Source organism: Heterodontus francisci, chromosome 26 (assembly GCF_036365525.1).
Source record: "Heterodontus francisci isolate sHetFra1 chromosome 26, sHetFra1.hap1, whole genome shotgun sequence".
In the NCBI taxonomy this organism is placed as follows: Eukaryota; Metazoa; Chordata; class Chondrichthyes; order Heterodontiformes; family Heterodontidae; genus Heterodontus; species Heterodontus francisci.
In genome coordinates, this window is record NC_090396.1 from 74,496,231 (window position 1) to 74,516,064 (window position 19,834).

The 19,834-nt window shown below is 44.4% G+C and overlaps 1 protein-coding gene across 6 annotated transcripts in view; it reads left to right on the forward strand.

The window, feature by feature from the left end:
- The window catches only part of LOC137384473 (C-Jun-amino-terminal kinase-interacting protein 4-like), a 321,098-nt gene that overhangs the window by 175,580 nt on the left and 125,684 nt on the right, over window positions 1-19,834 (forward strand). For all 6 annotated transcript variants that reach the window (XM_068058602.1, XM_068058604.1, XM_068058603.1 and 3 more), the window contains one exon: window positions 4,949-5,102. In XM_068058602.1, the coding sequence (XP_067914703.1) occupies window positions 4,949-5,102 (154 nt within the window). The remainder of the gene's footprint in view (window positions 1-4,948; window positions 5,103-19,834) is intronic.

A 19,834-nucleotide genomic window follows, 5' to 3' on the forward strand; every position in this document is an offset into this window, starting at 1 on the left:
ACATCTGTGGCACTTAAAGCAGTAAGAAGTGATGCACAAAGAACAGCCAGGCGCTGTGCAAATGACTACTGGCAACACCTATGCAGTCGTATTCAGCTGGCCTCCAACACTGGAAACATCAGAGGAATGTATGATGGCATTAAGAGAGCTTTTGAGCCAACCATCAAGAAGATTGCCCCCCTCAAGTCTAAATCAGGGGACATAATCACTGACCAACGCAAGCAAATGGACTGCTGGGTGGAGCACTGCCTAGAACTGTACTCCAGGGAAAATGTGATCACTGAGACCGCCCTCAATGCAGCCCAGTCTCTGCCAGTCATGGATGAGCTGGACAAACAGCCAACAAAATCGGAACTCTGTGATGCCATTGATTCTCTAACCAGTAGAAAAGCCCCTGGGAAGGATGGCATTACCCCTGAAATAATCAAGAGTGCCAAGCCTGCTATACTCTCAGCACTCCATGAACTGCTTTGCCTGTGCTGGGATGAGGGAGCAGTACCACAGGACATGCGTGATGCCAATATCATCGTCCTCTATCAGAACAAGGGTGACCGCGGTGACTGCAACAAATACCGTGGAATCTCCCTGCTCAGCATAGTGGGGAAAGTCTTTGCTCGAGTCATTTTAAACAGGCTCCAGAAGCTGGCTGAGCATGTCTACCCTGAGGCACAGTGTGGCTTTCGAGCAGAGAGATCCACCATTGACATGCTGTTCTCCCTTAGCCAGCTACAGGAGAAATGCCGTGAACAACAGATGCCCCTCTACGTTGCTTTCATCGATCTCACCAAAGCCTTTGACTTCGTCAGCAGATGTGGTCTCTTCAGACTACTAGCAAAGATCGGATGTCCACAAAAGCTGATAAGTATCATCACCTCATTCCACGACAATATGAAAAGCACAATTCAGCATAGTGGCGCCTCATCAGACCCCTTTCCTATCCTGAGTGCCGTGAAACAGGGCTGTGTTCTCGCACCTACACTGTTTGAGATCTTCTCCCTGCTGCTCTCACATGCGTTCAAGTCTTCAGAAGAAGGAATTTTCCTCCACACAAGATCAGGGGGCAGGTTGTTCAACCTTGCCCGTCTAAGAGTGAAGACCGAAGTAAGGAAAGTCCTCATCAGGGAACTCCTCTTTGCTGACTATGCTGCTTTAACATCCCACACAGAAGAGTGTCTGCAGAGACTCATCAACAGGAATACGGCTGCCTGCAATGAATTTGGCCTAAACATCAGCCTCGAGAAAACGAACATCATGGGAAAGGACTTCAGAAATGCTCCATCCATCAATATCGGCGACCACGCTCTGGAAGTGGTTCAAGAGTTCACCTACCTCGGCTCAACTAACTTGTCCCTCGATGCAGAAATCAACAAGCGCGTGGGAAAGGTGTCCGCTGCTATGTCCAGACTGGCCAAGAAGATGTGGGAAAATGGCGCACTGACACGGAACACAAAAATCCGAGTGTATCAAGCCTGTGTCCTCAGTACCTTGCTCTACGGCAGTGAGGCCTGGACGACGTATGTCAGCCAAGAGCGACGTCTCAACTCATTCCATCTTCGCTGCCTCCGGAGAATACTTGGCATCAGTGGCAGGACCATATCTCCAATGCAGAAGTCCTCAAGGCAGCCAACATCCCCAGCATTTACACCCTACTGAGCCAGCGGCTTAAGATGGCTTGGCCATGTGAGCCGCATGGAAGATGGCAGGATCCCCAAGGACACATTGTACAGTGAGCTAGTCACTGGTATCAGACCCACCGGCCGTCCCTGTCTCCACTTTAAAGACGTCTGCAAACGCGACATGAAGTCCTGTGACATTGATCACAAGTCGTGGGAGTCAGTTGCCAGTGATCGCCAGAGCTGGCGGACAGCCATAAAGGCGGGTCTAAAGAGTGGCGAGTCGAAGAGACTTAGCTGTTGGCAGGAAAAAAGACAGAAGCACAAGGAGAGAGCCAATTGTGTAACAGCCCCAACAACCAATTTTATCTGCAGCACCTGTGGAACAGTCTGTCACTCTAGAATTGGCCTTTATAGCCACTCCATGCACTGCTTCACAAACCACTGTCCACGTCCAGGCGCTTACCCATTGTCTCGAGACAAGGAGGCCAAAGAAGAATCTGGCTTCAGGCACAAGATATACAGCATCTCATGTACACAACTGTACCAACCTTCACAACGAACACAAATAAAAAAGGAAAAACACAAATTCTGGAAATCTGCCAATTATGGGGAAATATGAATCCGTGCTCTAAAGTTACTGTGTAACTTGCAATAGAAGCACAACTTTTGGAAGCCTGCAAACCTTTTGAACAACTACTTGTATTTGTATGGCACCTTTAGCCACTGAAGGCATAAATGGAAAGGCAGAAGAGAAAAGCAAGGAAGACTGGAAATGGAAGAATGAAAGGGACAGGCTCGTGCACAAGGTGGACAAGGCCATTGCGGGACTTGTAAACAAGGAAGACGATTTTGTCTTGATTTAAAACAGTGCTGGAAATAGTCAGGTCTTAGTAAAAGACAACAACTACAACTATTGCCACTCCCTTTTATTCCTTGACAATTTTTTCATTTGATCTTCCTGCCCTTTATCACAGACCTTCCCTTTTGTTCTTACTCCCCTCCTCCCTTTCAACGGCATAAACCCCATCAAATTTCTACCTTCCTTTGGTTCTGAAGATTCATATCGACTCAAAATGTCAATTCTGTTTCTCTCTCCACAGATGCTGCCAGACCCGCTGAGTATTTCCAGCACTTTCTGTTTTTATTTCAGATTTCTAGCATTCGTAGTATTTTACTTTTATTTTTGTATTTACTTGTTGGAATTTTGTGATTCTGTTTCAGAATTGACAGGAAGGTCAGAAATTGACAACATTACAATGGTGTTTACCTCCATGTTGAGGGTGTCACTATGGGACTTAGTCCCACACTGAAGAATTGAGGCATAAACTGAACAGTACATATATGTACCGAGAAGGTGCACCAAGGAACTTGGCAATATGCTGAGAATCTCTCTAGGTGCCTTTTGTCAAATTCTAACTTAAGTGTGACTGAAAGTGCATTCCAGGCAGAGCATGTTCTCAGTTGGCTAACACATCTTCATTATAATAGAATTTGCAAGAAGAAAGGATCAGCAACACCTGTATTCCAGTGATATTGAATTCAAACTCCATGGATCCACTTTAATGCAGGGTAAAGTGGTACTTGGGTATTGTGTATTCTACGACTATTGCAAAATAATTCAGTGACAGTAATTCCCAGTGCTGCCACATACATTGTGTAGCTTCGCCCATCAAAAATAAAGCTAAAATTTGGTATGAACACCGTGTTACCAGTTATGCCCTTTCATGGAACCAATAAGACAGCACCTTATCCTTCTCCCTCCACCAATACCACCACCCTGCACTGACACTAGTCTTAGCAATGTATATTGAGGTGTTGTGAATTAATTCAAACCACTGATTGGAAGCATGAAAGAGACTTTTGACAACAGCTGAGTACTTGTATTATCTTCCCTTCTGGGTATGTGAGTGTTTCATGTTACCTTGTGCCTGAAATGATTCCTAGTGCATTTGAACCCCCAGGTAAAGCATGTACTTAATTTCTGGGGTCTTGCTGCACTGAAATCGATTTGGTGTACAATCCTTGTCATAGAGTTATACAGCCCTTCGGTGCATCGTGTCCGTGCCAGCCATCAAGCACCTATCTATTTTAATCCCATTTTCCAGCACTTGGCCCATAGCCTTGTATGCTATGGTGTTTCAAATGCTCATCTAAATTCTTAAATGTTGTGAGGGTTCCTGCCTCTACCACCCCTTCAGCCAGTGTGTTCCAAATTCCAACCACCCTCTGGGTGAAATTTTTTTTCCTCAAATCCCCTCTAAACCTCCTGCCCCTTGCCTGAAATCTATGCCCCCTGGTTATTGACACCTCTGCTAAGGGAAAATGTTTATTTTTGTCTACTCTATCTATGCCCCTCATAATTTTGTCTATCTCAATCAGGTCCCCACCTCAACCTTATCTGCTCTAAGGAAAACAACCCTAGCCTATCTAGTCTCTCTTCATAGCTGAAATGCTCCAGCCCATGCAACTTCCTGGTGAATCTCGTCTGCACCCTCTCCAGTGCAATCACAAGGGATTATTGACTCTACTAATCTAGATTGTATTCTTGATTCTGAGCTCTGGGGCATTGAGTAGGATCAAGTCTGCTTTTTCAGTTCTGGCTTGTCTGCTTATTAAATTTCACAATAAAAGACTTATTAAGGCGGAGGAGTAGAGCTTATGCACAGCGAATGAGTGCATACTTCTGGATGCCATTGGCTGTGGTTGCTTTGAGCGAGTTGGACCGGAGTTTATTTCCATGTTCTACACTTGTATTCTACATAGTCAAACAAGAATGTAAATCAATATAGCAAAAGAAATCTTTTGAGGAGTTGAAAAACAGTATTTGACATTAATTGTATTTGGGAAAAGAGACAAATGTTCTGTGAAGTATTTGGCAATGCTTTCTTCACAGGATGATCTTTTGTCTTTCGTGGCCTGGCCCTTTCCACTTCCCATAGCCCTAGGACCATGTTTATTGTCTTTCTGTACTGGGGTGGTCTTTGAAGGGACCCTGTCAAATGATCTTGATAGTGCTTGAGATATCAGTCTTGGTTTTTTTTGTGGCATGTTGTTCAAATTCATGAAATATCACTTGTGCAATGAATGGAATGTGATCTGGAAAAACAGCACAAAAGCTAAAATACAAGTAATACAGAATTTGCCGTGATTGTTGCTACTAATGTCTAAAACAAATTGGAAAAAACCTCCAAAAGTTGAAGTATGATGTAAAACTTGCACAGTGATCCAATACACCTTCTGGTTAATCTTAAGCAGGTCTGTCCTAACCATTTTTCTTAGTGTAGCAACAACACATAGCTGAACTTGACCCCTGATTGTTCCTTTCTAAACAGGAGAGAGCCACCACGTTCCTTGGGTCTCTTTCAGTTGCCTGGAGGAGATGTTCTTCTGACGCCAGATGGACAGAGGGAAGGAGCAGAAACACCTGGTACAGAAACTTGGAGGTTCAATGACTTTAGCCTACCACGATCCAACACAAGCCTAAAAGTAAGGTGTAAACTTGTATAAGTAATCTAGCTTTCATTTCCAATGCGCATTACATTTCAAAGATAATTATTCATGGACTATAACTAGTCATGTATCATTTGAAAAAGAATGGAAAAGCCTGTTAGCAAGAATGTTGGTGTATTGAACTGGTGATTAGAAGAGCCAGTTTCGTCAGTCTCACTAATAAAAAAAAAAGCAAAATACCGCAGATGCTGGAAATGTGAAATAACAGCAGAAAATGCTGGAAATACTCAGTTGGTCAGGCAGCATCTTTGGAGAGAGAAGCAGAGTTAATATTTCAGGTTGATGACCTTTCAAGGTTCTGCCAGATCTGCTGAGTATTTTCAGTATTTTCTGTTCTTATTACACCAGCCCCACACTACTTCATGCTGTGTTTTTAATTGGGTTGCAATGCAATTTCAGGTTGGAGGGAAAGAGTTGTCCTGCATTCGGTTGTTGAGATGCACCATCAGATGAGATGCCTTGTTATTCTGACGCTCGAGCTTTTTTAAATTGTGGGGTGGGGAAGGAAGAGAGAGAAAATGCTGACAGTGAAGGAGTACAAGTGACGAAAGTCAGCCATGGGCACATCAATTAGCTGCTTATTATTTAGAAATGTGAACTTGCAATAAAGAATAATTCTTTGGTTATATACTTTATGGGTAAACATGGAAATTGTCTGACCATCAGTGTTCTTTGTTGGGTGTTGGGTAGGGTCAGGTGTCGGTGATAATTAATGGAATGCTTACTTTTGCTCTTGAAGACAAATGTTGGCAGCAAGCCTCCTCCTTCTTTGGCCACCTTATCTCGAGAGACAATGGTTAAGCACCTGGAGGTGGTCAATGGTTTGTGAAGCAGCGCCTGGAGTGGCTATAAAGGCCAATTCTAGAGTGATAGAAACATGAAATGCTGGAACCACTCAGCAGGTCTGGCAGCATCTGTGGAAAGAGAAGCCGAGTTAACGTTTCGGGTCAGTGACCCTTCTTCGGAACTGACAAATATTAAAAATGTCACAGGTTGTAAGCAAGTGAGGTGGGGGTGGGGCAAGAGATAACAAAGGAGAAGGTGTAGATTGGACAAGGCCACATAGCTGACCAAAAGGTCATGGAGCAAAGGCAAACAATATGTTAATGGTGTGTTGAAAGACAAAGCATTAGTACAGAAAAGGTGTTAACGGACTGAAGATTGAACAGCAAGTGCAAACATGAAAAAAAAACAGTGGGTGAGCAAACTGAACTAGAGTGATAGACTCTTCCACAGGTGCTGCAGATAAAATTGGTTGTTAAGGCTGTTACAAGGTTGGCTCTCCCCTTCCGCTTCTGTCTTTTTTCCTGCCAACTGCGAAGTCTCTTCGACTCACCACTCTTTAGCCCTGCCTTTATGGCTGCCCGCCAGCTCTGGCGATCACTGGCAACTGACTCCCACGACTTGTGATCAATGTCACAGGACTTCATGTCACGTTTGCAGACGTCTTTAAAGCAGAGACATGGACGGCTGGTGGGTCTGATACCAGTGACGAGCTCGCTGTACAATGTGTCCTTGGGGATCCTGCCATCTTCCATGCGGCTCACATGGCCAAGCCACTTTGAGCTCCGCTGCCTCAGTAGTGTGTATATGCTGGGGATGTTGGCCACCTCGAAGACTTCTGTATTGGAGATACAGTCCTGCCACCTGATGCCAAGGATTCTTCGGAGGCAGCAAAGATGTGGAATGAATTGAGACCTTGCTCTTGGCTGACATACTTTGTCCAGGCCTCGCTGCCGTAGAGCAAGGTACTGAGGGCACAGGCTTGATACACTTGGACTTTTGTGTTCCGTGTCAGTGCGCCATTTTCCCACACTCTCTTGGCCAGTCTGGACATAGCAGTGGAAGCCTTTCCCATGCGCTTCTTGATTTTTGCATCGAGAGACAGGTTACAGGTAATAGTTGAGCCTAGGTAGGTGACCTCTTGAACCACTTACAGAGCGTGGTCGCCGATATTGATGGATGGAGCATTTCTGACATCCTGTCCCATGATCGTTTTCTTGAGGCTGATGGTTAGGTCAAATTTGTTGCAGGCGGCTGCAATCCTGTCGACGAGTCTCTGCAGACACTCTTCAGTGTGAGATGTTAATGTAGCATCGTCAGCAAAGAGGAGTTCCCTGATGAGGACTTTCCGTACTTTGGTATTCTCTCTTAGATGGGCAAGGTTGAACAACCTGCCACCTGATCTTGTGTGGAGAAAAATTCCTTCTTGAGGCTTGAACGCATGTGCGAGCAGCAGGGAGAAGAAGATCCCAAACAGTGTAGGTGCGAGAACACAGCCCTATTTCATGCCACTCAGGATAGGAAAGGGGTCTGATGAGGTGCTGCTATGCTGAATTGTGCCTTTCATATTGTCATGGAATGAAGTGATGATACTTAGTAGCTTTGGTGGACATCCAATCTTTTTAGTCTGAAGAGACCACGTCTGCTGACAAAGTCAAAGGCTTTGGTGAGATCAATGAAAGCAACGTAGAGGGGCATCTGTTGTTCGCGGCATTTCTCCTGTAGCTGGCGAAGGGAGAACAGCATGTCAATGGTGGATCTCTCTGCTCGAAAGCCACACTGTGCCTCAGGGTGCTCAGCCAGCTTCTGGAGCCTGTTTAAGGCGACTCGAGCGAAGACTTTCCCACTATGCTGAGCAGGGAGATTCCATGGTAGTTGTTGCAGTCATCGTGGTCACCCTTGTTCTTATAGAGGGTGATGATATTGGCATTGCTGATGTCCTGTGGTATTGCTCCCTCGTCCCAGCAGAGGTTAACACCAAGTTAAATGAACTAAATGCAGTTTGAAGTCCTTCCACTCATAATTCTCCCTTCCCATCCCAAAAATGGAAATATGTGATGCTACTCCTTTGCTAAACCAGGCTTCTGAATAAGATGTACAACTTATCGCCAAATTATAGGCAGTTTTTGCTGTGGACAAATGCTCAGTAGAAGCAGATTGTTTGATACAGGATTGTGGTGGAGGGGCCGGTGGGGTGAGGAGAAAGACATACACTTTGAAATTGGTTTCCATCTTCAGTATTTTGCTTTCCATTCCCAGGAGTGAGCGTGTTGCCTACAAACAGATCTACTGTTCTAAAGCTGTGATCTGAAGTGAATTTACAACATCTTTTTCCAGGAGTGCGCCAATCAAGAGCCAGCTTTATAGTTATCGAGGTTATTGGAACATTGCTTACCTCTAAGTTAACAGGGTGCTGATGGAATTGATTTCCCAGTAAATTATTGACTTCTCTAGTCCATTCTCCTACTTTCTCAATTTCCATTGCATCTGTTCGAATGATGCAGCCTTCCGTACCCGTGCTTCTGATACGTCTTCCTTTTTCCTCAACCGAGGATTCCCCACCATGGTTGACAGGACCCTCGACTGTGTCAGTTCCATTTCACACACTTCTGCTCTCGCCCCTTCCTCTCCTTTCCAGAACTAGGATAGGGTTCCCTTTGTTCTCACCTTCCACTCCACCAGTCTCTGTATTCAACAGATCATCCTCTGCTATTTCTGCCACCTCCAGCATGATGTCACCACCAAGCACACTTTCCTCTCCTCTTTCAGCATTCTGAAGGGACCATTCTCTCCACGACATCCTGGTCCACTCTTCAGTCACCTCCAATACTCTCCTCATTTCCACAGCACCTTTTCATGCAAGAGTTGCAACACCTCCTCCCTGCTCACCATCCAAGGCCCCCAAACACTCCTTCCAGGTGAAAGTGAGTTAATTATACTTCCTTCAATTTCGTATGCTGTATTCATTCTCACCATGTGGTCTCCTCTACACTGGGGAGACAAAACATAGATTGGGTGACCGCTTTGCTGAATTCCTTCATTCAGTCCACAGTAGTGACCCTGTGCTTCCAGTCACCTGTCATTTTAAATCCCCACCTTGCTCCCACTTTGATCTTTTTGTTCTCGGCCTCCTAGTGAAATGTCTAGTGAAGCTCGAGGAACAGCACCTCATCTTTTGACTGAGCACTTTACAACCTTCAGGACTCAACATTGAGTTCTACAATTTTAGATCATGACCTCTGCCCCCATTTTGGTTCCTTTTTCATTATTTTTTCCTCTTGTTTTTCCTTTTTTGCTTTTGGTCAGCAGTTGTTCATGATTATGCCATTCACGCCTCCTTTAGGGCACATCTTTTGTTAGTTTACTTGTCCCATTATCACTCCCTTTGACTTTGCACTATCTCTCCTGCCTTCCACCCTATCAAAGACCCTTCCTTTTGTTCTTGCCCCTCCCCCCTTACTTACATCTCAACTTTTCCCAGCTCAGATTAGCACCCTGAAAAGTTAATTGTTTCTTTCTCCACAGATGCTGCCAGACCAGCTGAGTATTTTCAGCATTTTCTGTTTTTATAATTTAGTTGCATAATGGTACTTTGTCTCATTTTGTTTTCTTACTGTTCACTTTCACAAGTGTAGCTGCTGGCTGTGATCATTTGCATGATGAGAGTTCCTTGCATTCTTTAGTAGCTGCAGGGTACTTAGCTCTTTCTGAGCTTTATATGGCATATCCTAGCTTTGGGAACTGAATGCTTTTTTTTTCTGTTTCCTGTCCCTAGCAATAAGGCTGGTATCCTTGCAGGGGCTTTCTCTTGCTTTTGTTCTGCCAGTTCTCCCCACCCTTCAAATTTGCCACCATCTTTTGCAATGATTTATGGTGGAGAGGAGGTCAAGGGCAGGGAGAAAGTTGGCTTAGTATGCACCTAATGGATGTGGCTGCTGTTACCACCCCAGCCCACATAAGTATGGTAGTCTACTAAGGACAACTTTTTTTTTGAGTTAGAACTTCAATTTTGACCAAGGTACTCAAAATTTCCTCTGGTGCCATTTATTCAGCCAGATTTTTCAGTTTTGGGAAGAAATGACCATTAGGCTTAAATTATTTACAGACATGTAGCCATTCCATCTTGAAGTCCCAAACTGGCACAAATTAATTCAAACAAGCTTTACCAAATTTTACTGCAGTCCTGATGGAGTACCTCACTGTCTGATGTGCTGTTTTATGGATAAAACGGTAAACCCGGAAGAGCAGATGCAACCTTAGTTTAACTTCAAATCCATAAAATAACACCTCTGACAGTGATGCATTCGCTCAGAACTGCAGAGTCGTGCTTGCCAAGATTTCAGGCAGAAATTATTTGTGATCTGCATCGAATACTTTTTTGTGTCTTTAAGACTGCCAGACTCTAATGAAGTCTTATGTCTGGCAAACCCCTTCTAGTTTTCTTTCAGCTTGAGCATTTGGAAGCTTTGTAGGATTTCTGCAAGGAGCTGGTACAAATCCTAGCATCAGCTGACAATGCAGAAAAATGTTAATCTAAGCAACCAAATGATAATCCAGGTTCCTTCTTTAGCAGTTGAACTCTGCGTTTCTACTAGCTTGACAAAGGAATGCCTTTGGGGTCTGTGGTGCAAGTTTTGCTCCGTGACAAAGAAGTGAAATGTGAATAGGGGTGGGTGATGCATATCAGCACTACTTTTCTAAAACCTTCATTTATGCTGGGGAAAAAGAGCCTCAGCTGTGCATTTATAACTTTATTTCTGGACTCTTTTAAATATTTGACGTACTAAATATGTCCATAATAACACTATGCTGAGATATCCTACAGTCCTCCTGTAGAGCACTTTGATTTTCCCAGTGTCAAAGCTTCATTTTCCTGTAGGGTCTGCAATTGAAATTTATGCAAGTTTGTGACCAATGCACTTCAAAATGACTAACATTCAGAGAGTTAGAGGCTGGATCATCACATGACATTTTATTGTCCCTGTCCATTGACATGGTGTTTCATAATCCAGACAGTAATTAGTCTGTGCTGAAAATACTGTAAATCTATTATGTGGAATTACAGATCACCCATCTTTTCACTTGATCCAGTTTACTGTGAATAAATCAATTTAACAGTGCCAGCTGGTTTCCTTCCTGCTGCAATCTCAGCTTCATTACTTAACACTGATTGCAGCACATAGCTCATTACACGCGCTGTGCCTGACTCCTGGGAACAGTAGCTAGGGTGCACTGTAAACTCAGACTATGGGTAAAACACATTCACTCCATTGATAAATACCACTAAGAGTCAAAGTAGACTGAGTGACACCGATTTTCTTTTCAAGACAAGGCAAGAGAGAAAAGCTTTAATATGGGAATGATAAAATGATTAACTGAATTTTCAGCTGTAAGAATTGATCAGGCTCTCTCAAATTTCAATTGGCTGTTGCTTCACCGTCCTCTGCTCTGTAATTTCTGTTTTTCTCTTTGAACCATCACACTGAGTGAGCTACTTTCCTTGGGCAAGATTGAATGTTATTCATTTTATTGGTACTACTGCTTGAAAGGCAGACACTGATTACATTTTCAGCCAACATGGCTGAGGGTCCATTTCTCCTTTTTTGTGTATTAGTTTGGATAATCATTTCAACATCCATTGTGAATTATTTTTTATTACTGAACAAACTGACCATGGCACCATGTTGCAGGAAATCATTCAAGCAAGGGGAGTAAATAGGAATGTAGTGGTAGTAGGAGTTAGTATAGTCAGAGGGATAGACACAGTTCTCTGTAGCCAAGATCATGTGTCCAGAAGACTGTGTTGCCTGCCCTGTGCCAGGGCTTGGGACATCTTCTCAGGGCTGAAGAGGAGCTTACAGTGGCAGGGAGAGGATCCAGTCGTCCTGGTCCATGTAGCTACCGCCGACATAGGCAGGACAAGGCAAGAGGTTGAAGATAGTATGAGGAGCCAGCCACCAAATTAAGAAGCAGAACCTCACAGGTAATAATCTCTGGATTATTACCTGAGCCATGTGCAAATTGGAGCAGGGCAAATAAGATTAGAGAAATGAATGTATGACTCAAAGACTGGGGTGGTAGAAGTGGGTTCCGGTTTGTGGGGCACTGGCTCCAGTACTGGGGAAAGTGGGGGCTGTACCGTTGGGATGGTCTACACCAGAACTATGCTGGGACCAGTGTTCCAGCGAGCTGCATAATGAGGGAAGTAGAGAGGGTTTCAAACTAAATTGTGGGGGCAAGGGATCAAATTTGGAAAGATGTGGTAAATTGAAGAGTTGAGACAAGGCAAGAGAGCAACGTATTAATATGGGAAATGGTAAACAGTCCATGACAGGAAGGGACAGAGTACAAATCTAAGAGTAAATCTGACAAGGCTGGAAGTTTTTAAAAAAAGGACAAAACAAAAGGCTCTGTATCTGAATGCATATAGTAGTCGAAACAAAACAGATGAACTGATAGCACAAATAGAAATAAATATAATCTGATAACCATTAGAGAGAAATGGCTGCAGGATGACATTGGTTGGAACCTGAATATTGAAGGGTACATGAGATTTAGGAAGGACAGGAAGCTGGGGAAAGGTAGAGGGGTGGCTTTGTTAATTAATGATGGTATTAGCACAATAGAGAGGGATGACCTAAGTTCAGGAAACCAGGATGTTGACGCGTTTTGGGTAGTGATGAGAAATGATAAAGGCAAGAAGTCACTTGTGGGAGTGGTGTATAGGCCCCCTAACAGTAACCACATGATAGGATGGGGTGGAAAGGAAGAAATAATGGGAGCTCGTCAGAAAGGTACGGCGATAATTGTGGGGGATTTTAATCTGCATATAGATTGGAAAAAATCAGATGTGCAAAGGTAACCTAGATGAGGACTTCATAGAATGTTTTCGGGATATTTGCTTAGAACAGCACGTTCTGGAGCCAACCAGAGAGCAGGCTACACTAGACCTGGTATTGTGCAACAAAATAGGGTTAATTAATGACCTCATAATGAAGGCGCCCCTAGGCAGCAGCGATCATAATATGTTTGAATTTTACATTCAGTTTGAGAGAGAGGAGAGTGGGTCGAAGACTAGTATTTTAAAATTAAATAAGGGTAATTATGAGGGCATGAAATTAGAGCAAGCTAGAGTAAACTGGCAAAGTTAATAGAGATGCAGTGGCAGACATTTAAGGGGCTATTTCAGAATACACAAAGTAGATACATTCCAACGGGAAAGAAAAATTCCAAGGGAGGGTCCACCATCCACGGTTATCTAAAAAGGTTAAAGATAGTATCAGACTTAAAGAATAAGCATATAATTGTGCAAAGATGGGTGGCAGGTCAGAAGATCGGATAGAATATAAAAAATATCAAAGAATGATTAAAAGATTTATAAGTAAGGTAAAATTAGAGTAGGAGAGAAAGCTAGCTAAAAATATAAAATAAATCGTAAGAGTTTCTATAGATATTTAAAAAAGAAAAGAGTTAACAAAGTGAGCATTAGTCCTATAGAAAGTGAGCCTGGGGAATTAATAATAGAAAATAAAGAGATGGCGGTTGAATTGAAAAGAGATTTTCCGTCGGTCTTTACAGTAATGGATACAAGTAACATCCCAGAAGTAGCTGTAAATCAGGAAATGGAAGGGAGGGAGGAACTCACCAGGGAAGTGGTGCGAAGCAAATTGTTGGGAGCTGCGGGCTGACAAGTCCCCGGGTCCTGATGGACTTCATCCTAAGGGCTTGAAAGAAGTGGCTAGTGAGATAGTTTATGCATTGGTTTTAATTTTCCAAAATGCCCTAGATTTGGGGAAGGTTCCATTAGATTGGAAAATAGCAAATGTAACTCAGTTATTCAAAAAGGGAGGGTGGCAGAAAGCAGGAAACTGCAGGCCAGTTAGCTGAACATCTGTCATAGGGAAAATGTTAGCTATTATTAAAGGCGTTATAGAAGGGCACTTGGAACAATTCAAGGTAATCAGGCAGCGTCAACATGGTTTTGTGAAAGGGAGATCATGTTGAACCAATTTATTGGAGTTCTTTGAAGAAGTAACATGTGCTGTGGATAAAGGGGAAGCAGTGGATGTACTGTACTTAGATTTCCAGAAGGTATTTGATAAGGTGCCACATCAAAGGTTATTGCAGCAAATAAAAGCTCATGGTGTTGGGGGTAATATATTTACATGGATAGAAGCTTGGCTAGCTAACAGGAAATAGAGAGTAGATATAAACGGGTCATTTTTGGTTGGCAAGTTTTAACGACCGGTGTACCACAGGGATCAGTGCTGGGGCCTCAAATTTTTACAATTTATATAAATGACTTAGATGAAGGGACTTGAAGGTATGGTTGCTAAACTTGCTGATGGCAAAGATAGGTATGAAAGTAAGTTGTGAAGAGGTCAGAAGGAGGCTACAAAGGGATGTAGATAGGTTAACTGGGCAAAGATCTGGCATATGGGAAGATCTGAAATTGTCCATTTTGGCAGGAAGAATAAAAAAGAAGCGTATTATCTAAATGGTGAGAGATTGCAGAGCTCTGAGATGCAGAGGGATCTCAGTGTCCTAGTGCATGAATCACAAAAGGTTAGTGTGAAGGTACAGCAACTTATTAGGAAAGCTAATAGAATGTTATTGTTTATTGTGAAGGCAATTGAATACAAAAGTAGGGAGGTTATGCTTCAGCTCTACAGGGTATTGGTGAGACCACATCTGGCGTACTGTGTACAGTATTGGTCTCCTTATTTAAGGAAGGATGTAAATGCTTTGGAAGCAGTTCAGAGAAGGTTTACGGGACTAATACCTGGAATGGGCAGTTTGTCTCATGAGGAAAGGTTGGACAGGCTAGGCTGGTATCTGCTGGAGTTTAGAAGAGTAAGAGGCGACTTGATTGAAACATACAAGATCCTGAGGGGTCTTGACGGCGTTAATGTGGAAACTATGTTTCCTCTTGTGGGAGAACCTCAAACTAGGGGTTGCTGTTTAAAAATCAGGGGTGTCTCATTTAAGACAGAGATGCGGAGAAACATTTTCGCTGAGGGTCGTGAGTCTTTGGAACACTTTCTGAAAAGGTGGTGGAAGCAGTCTTTGAATATTTTTAAGGCAGAGGTAGGTAGATTCATGATGAGCAAGGGGGAGAAAGGTTATCGGGGGTAGGCGGGAATGAAGAGTTGAGGTTACCATCAGATCAACCATGCACTTGTTGAATGGTGGAGCAGGCTCAAGGGGCCGAGTGGCCTACTCCTCTTAATTCGTATGTACTACATTCTTCTCGTTTCAGGTGTGAGTGTAATGGAACATGCAGAATGTTTGAACTCTAACAATGGCTTTTTACTTTTTATCGACATGCTTCAGTAAATCCTACAGTAAACAAATGCTTATGGATGAGAAGACAGTAATTTCTCCTAGCCCGTGCAAACCAGTAGATACGATGATGCAAGTTAGTTTCTTGCTCCATTCCTGCGCTGCGGTGATTTCAGCAAAGTTTTCTTTGGGTGTTTGAGGCACCCGCCTGAATTGGGCTGAAGCTGCGTACAAAGAAAAAGAAATTACAAGACTATAGAGAAAGAGCAGGGTAGTTGAATTAATTGTCTAGCTCTGCCACAGAGCTAATAGAGGCATGATGGACCACATGGCCGCTTTCTGTGCTGTATCCTTCTAATATGCCGACTGAGCATGCCACTAAGCTTAGCGAAACCTGGTTTGCAGTAAGAAAAGGCCATCTAAGGCAAGTGCTGAATTTGGTTTGATGTGCCAGGAGGAGTATGAATGCTCCTTCAGTGTTAATAAAGGAAATCTGTGTCTCTGCTGCCCCAGGCTCCTCCCTCCTTTTCTACTGGTAAGACTTGCCGAAAGTCTTTGCAGTGACTTACTCAAGTGCTATGTGTGCAGCTGGTCAGTGCATTAACAAGATTGGCCAGACCTCCTGCTGATGATCCTGAACAAGCTAATGAGTTAAATTGGGAACTAGTGGTTGAGTGACCACCCCACATGCTTCAGATTTGAAAACCTGGAGTCTGTAAAAGGAAAGGAAGGTTGTGGATGGTAATAGATCTTAAGTTAAAGAGTAGAACACATTGGGGGAGAAATTTGTCTCTGGAGGCGCAGATGGGCGCAATAGGATAAGCTGCCTGTTATGCACGACACCAGCTATTTAAGTCCATTGACTGCATTGGAACTGAATATCATGCAAACAAAGAACAGTACAGCACAGGAACAGGCCATTCGGCCCTCCAAGCCTGCGCCGATCTTGATGCCTGCCGAAACTAACACCTTCTGCACTTCCGGGGCCCATATCCCTCTATTCCCTTCCTATTCATATATTTGTCAAGATGTCTCTTAAACGTCGCTATCGTATCTGCTTCCACCACCTCCCCTGGCAGCAAGTTCCAGGCACTCACCACCCTCTGTGTTAAGAACTTGCCTCGCACATCCCCTCTAAACTTTGCCCCTCTCACCTTAAACCTATGTCCCCCAGTAACTGACTCTTCCATCCTCGGAAAAAGCTTCTGACTATCCACACTCTCCATGCCGCTCATAACTTTGTAAACCTCTATCATGTCGCCCCTCCACCTCCGTCGCAGTGAAAACAATCTGAGTTTATCCAACCTCTCCTCATAGCTAATGCCCTCCAGACCAGGCAACATCCTGGTAAGCCTCCTCTGTACCCTCTCCAAAGCCTCCACGCCCTTCTGGTAGTGTGGCGACCAGAATTGCACGCAATATTCTAAGTGTGGCCTAACTAAGGTTCTGTACAGCTGCAACATGACTTGCCAATTTTTATACTCTATGCCCCGACCGATGAAGGCAAGCATGCCGTATGCCTTCTTGACTACCTTATCCACCTGCGTTGCCACTTTCAGTGACCTGTGGACCTGTACGCCCAGATCTCTCTGCCTGTCAATACTCCTAAGGGTTCTGCCATTTACTGTATACCTCTCACCTGCATTAGACCTTCCAAAATGCATTACCTCACATTTGTCCGGATTAAACTCCATCTGCCATTTCTCCGCCCAAGTCTCCAACCGATCTATATGCTGCTGTATCCTCTGACAATCCTCATCATTATCCGCAACTCCACCAACCTTTGTGTCGTCCGCAAACTTACTAATCAGACCAGCTACATTTTCCTCCAAATCATTTATATATACTACAAACAGCAAAGGTCCCAGCACTTATCCCTGCGGAACACCACTAGTTACAGCCCTCCATTCAGAAAAGCACCCATCCACTGTTACCCTCTGTCTTCTGTGACCGAGCCAGTTCTGTATCCATCTTGCCAGCTCACCTCTGATCCCGTGTGACTTCACCTTTTGCACCAGTCTGCCATGCGGGACCTTGTCAAAGGCTTTACTAAAGTCCATATAGACAACATCCACTGCCCTTCCCTCATCAATCATCTTCGTCACTTCCTCAAAAAACTCAATCAAATTAGTAAGACACGACCTCCCCTTCACAAAACCATGCTGTCTCTCGCTAATAAGTTTGTTTGTTTCCAAATGGGAGTAAATCCTGTCCCGAAGAATCCTCTCTAATAGTTTCCCTACCACTGACGTAAGGCTCACCGGCCTATAATATCCTGGATTATCCTTGCCACCCTTCTTAAACAAAGGAACAAATTTGACTATTCTCCAGTCCTCTGGGACCTCACCTGTAGCCAATGAGGATGCAAAGATTTCTGTCAAGGCCCCAGCAATTTCTTTCCTTGTCTCCCTCAGTATTCTAGGGTAGATCCCATCAGGCCCTGGGTACTTGTCTACCTTAATGCTTTGCAAGACACCCAACACCACCTCCTTTTTGATAATGAGATGACTGAGACTATCTGCGCTCCCTTCCCTAGGCTCATCATCCACTAAGTCCTTCTCCTTGGTGAATACTGATGCAAAGTACTCATTTAGCACCTCGCCCATTTCCTCTGGCTTCCACGCATAGATTCCCATCTCTGTCCTTGATTGGGCCAACCCTTTCCCTGGTTACCCTCTTGCTCTTTATATATGTATAAAAAGCCTTGGGATTTTCCTTAATCCTGTTTGCCAATGACTTTTCATGACCCCTTTTAGCCCTCCTAACTCCTTGCTTAAGTTCCTTCCTACTGTCTTTATATTCCTCAAGGGCTTCGTCTGTTCCTAGCCTTCCAGCCCTTACAAATGCTTCCTTTTTCTTTTTGACTAGGCTCACAATATCCCGTGTTATCCAAGGTTCCCGAAACTTGCCAAACTTGTCTGTCTTTCTCACAGGAACATGCTGGTCCTGGATTCTAATCAGCTGACGTTTGAAAGACTCCCACATGTCAGATGTTGATTTACCCTCAAACAGCCGCCCCCAATCTAAATTCTTCAGTTCCTGCCTAATATTGTTATAATTAGCCTTCCCCCAATTTAGCACCTTCACCCGAGGACTACTCTTATCCTTATCCACAAGTACCTTAAAACTTATGGAATTATGGTCACTGCTCCCGAGATGCTCCCCCACTGAAACTTCGACCACCTGGCCGGGCTCATTCCCCAATGCCAGGTCCAGAATGGCCCCATCCCTAGTTGGACTATCTACATACTGTTTCAAGAAGCCCTCCTGGATGCTCCTCACAAATTCTGCCCCATCCAAGCCCCTAGCACTAAGTGAGTCCCAGTCAATATTGGGGAAGTTAAAATCACCCACCACTACAACCCTGTTAACTTTACATCTTTCCAAAATCTGTCCACATATCTGCACCTCTACTTCCCGCTGGCTGTTGGGAGGCCTGTGGTCAACCCCCAACATCGTGACTGCACCCTTCCTATTCCTGAGCTCCACCCATATTGCCTTGCTGCATGACCTCTCTGAGGTGTCCTCCCGCAATACAGCTGTGATATTCTCCTTAACCAGTAATGCAACTCCTCCACCCCTTTTACATCCCCCTCTATCCCGCCTGAAGCTTCTAAAGCCTGGAACATTTAGCTGCCACTCCTGCCCTTCCCTCAACTAAGTCTCTGTAATAGCAACAACATCATATTTCCAAGTACTAATCCAAGCTCTAAGTTCATCTGCCTTACCTGTTATACTTCTCACATTGAAACAAATGCACTTCAGATCACCAGTCCCGCTGTGATCAGCAACATCTCCCTGCCTGCTCTTCCTCTTAGTCCTACTGGTCTTATTTACTATGTCCTCCTCATTTACTTCACTAGCTGCCCTACTGCTCTGGTTCCCACCCCCCTGCCACACTAGTTTAAACCCTCCCGAGTGACGCTAGCAAATCTTGCAGCCAGGATATTAGTGCCCTTCCAGTAGCAACCCGTCCTTCTTGTACAGGTCCCATCTGTCCCTGAAGAGAGCCCAATGGTCCAGATATCTGAAACCCTCCCTTCTACACCAGCTGCTCAGCCACGTGTTTAGCTGCACTATCTTCCTATTTCTAGCCTCACTGGCACGTGGCACAGGGAATAATCCAGAGATTACAACCCGAGAGGTCCTGTTTTTTTAACTTACTACCTAACTCCCTAAACTCCCCCTGCAGGACCTCATCACTCTTCCTGCCTATGTCATTGGTACCGATGTGTACCACAACTTCTGGCTGTTCACCCTCCCCCTTCAGAATGCCCTCTGTCCGTTCAAAGACATCCTTGACCCTGGCACCAGGGAGGCAACATACCTTCCTGGAGTCTCTTTCACGTCCACAGAAGCGCCTATCTGTGCCCCTGACTATAGAGTCCCCTATAACTATTGCTCTTCTGCGCTTTGTCCCTCCCTGCTGAACAACAGTGCCAGCCGTGGTGCCACTGCTCTGGCTGCTGCTGTTTTCCCCTGATAGGCCATCCCCCGCAACAGTACCCAAAACAGTATACTTGTTAGAGAGGGGGATAGCCACAGGGGATTCCTCACTGACTGCCTGCCCCTTCTAGCGGTCACCCATCTATCTGCCTGCACCTTGGGTGTAACCACTTCTCTAAAACTCCTGTCTATGACGC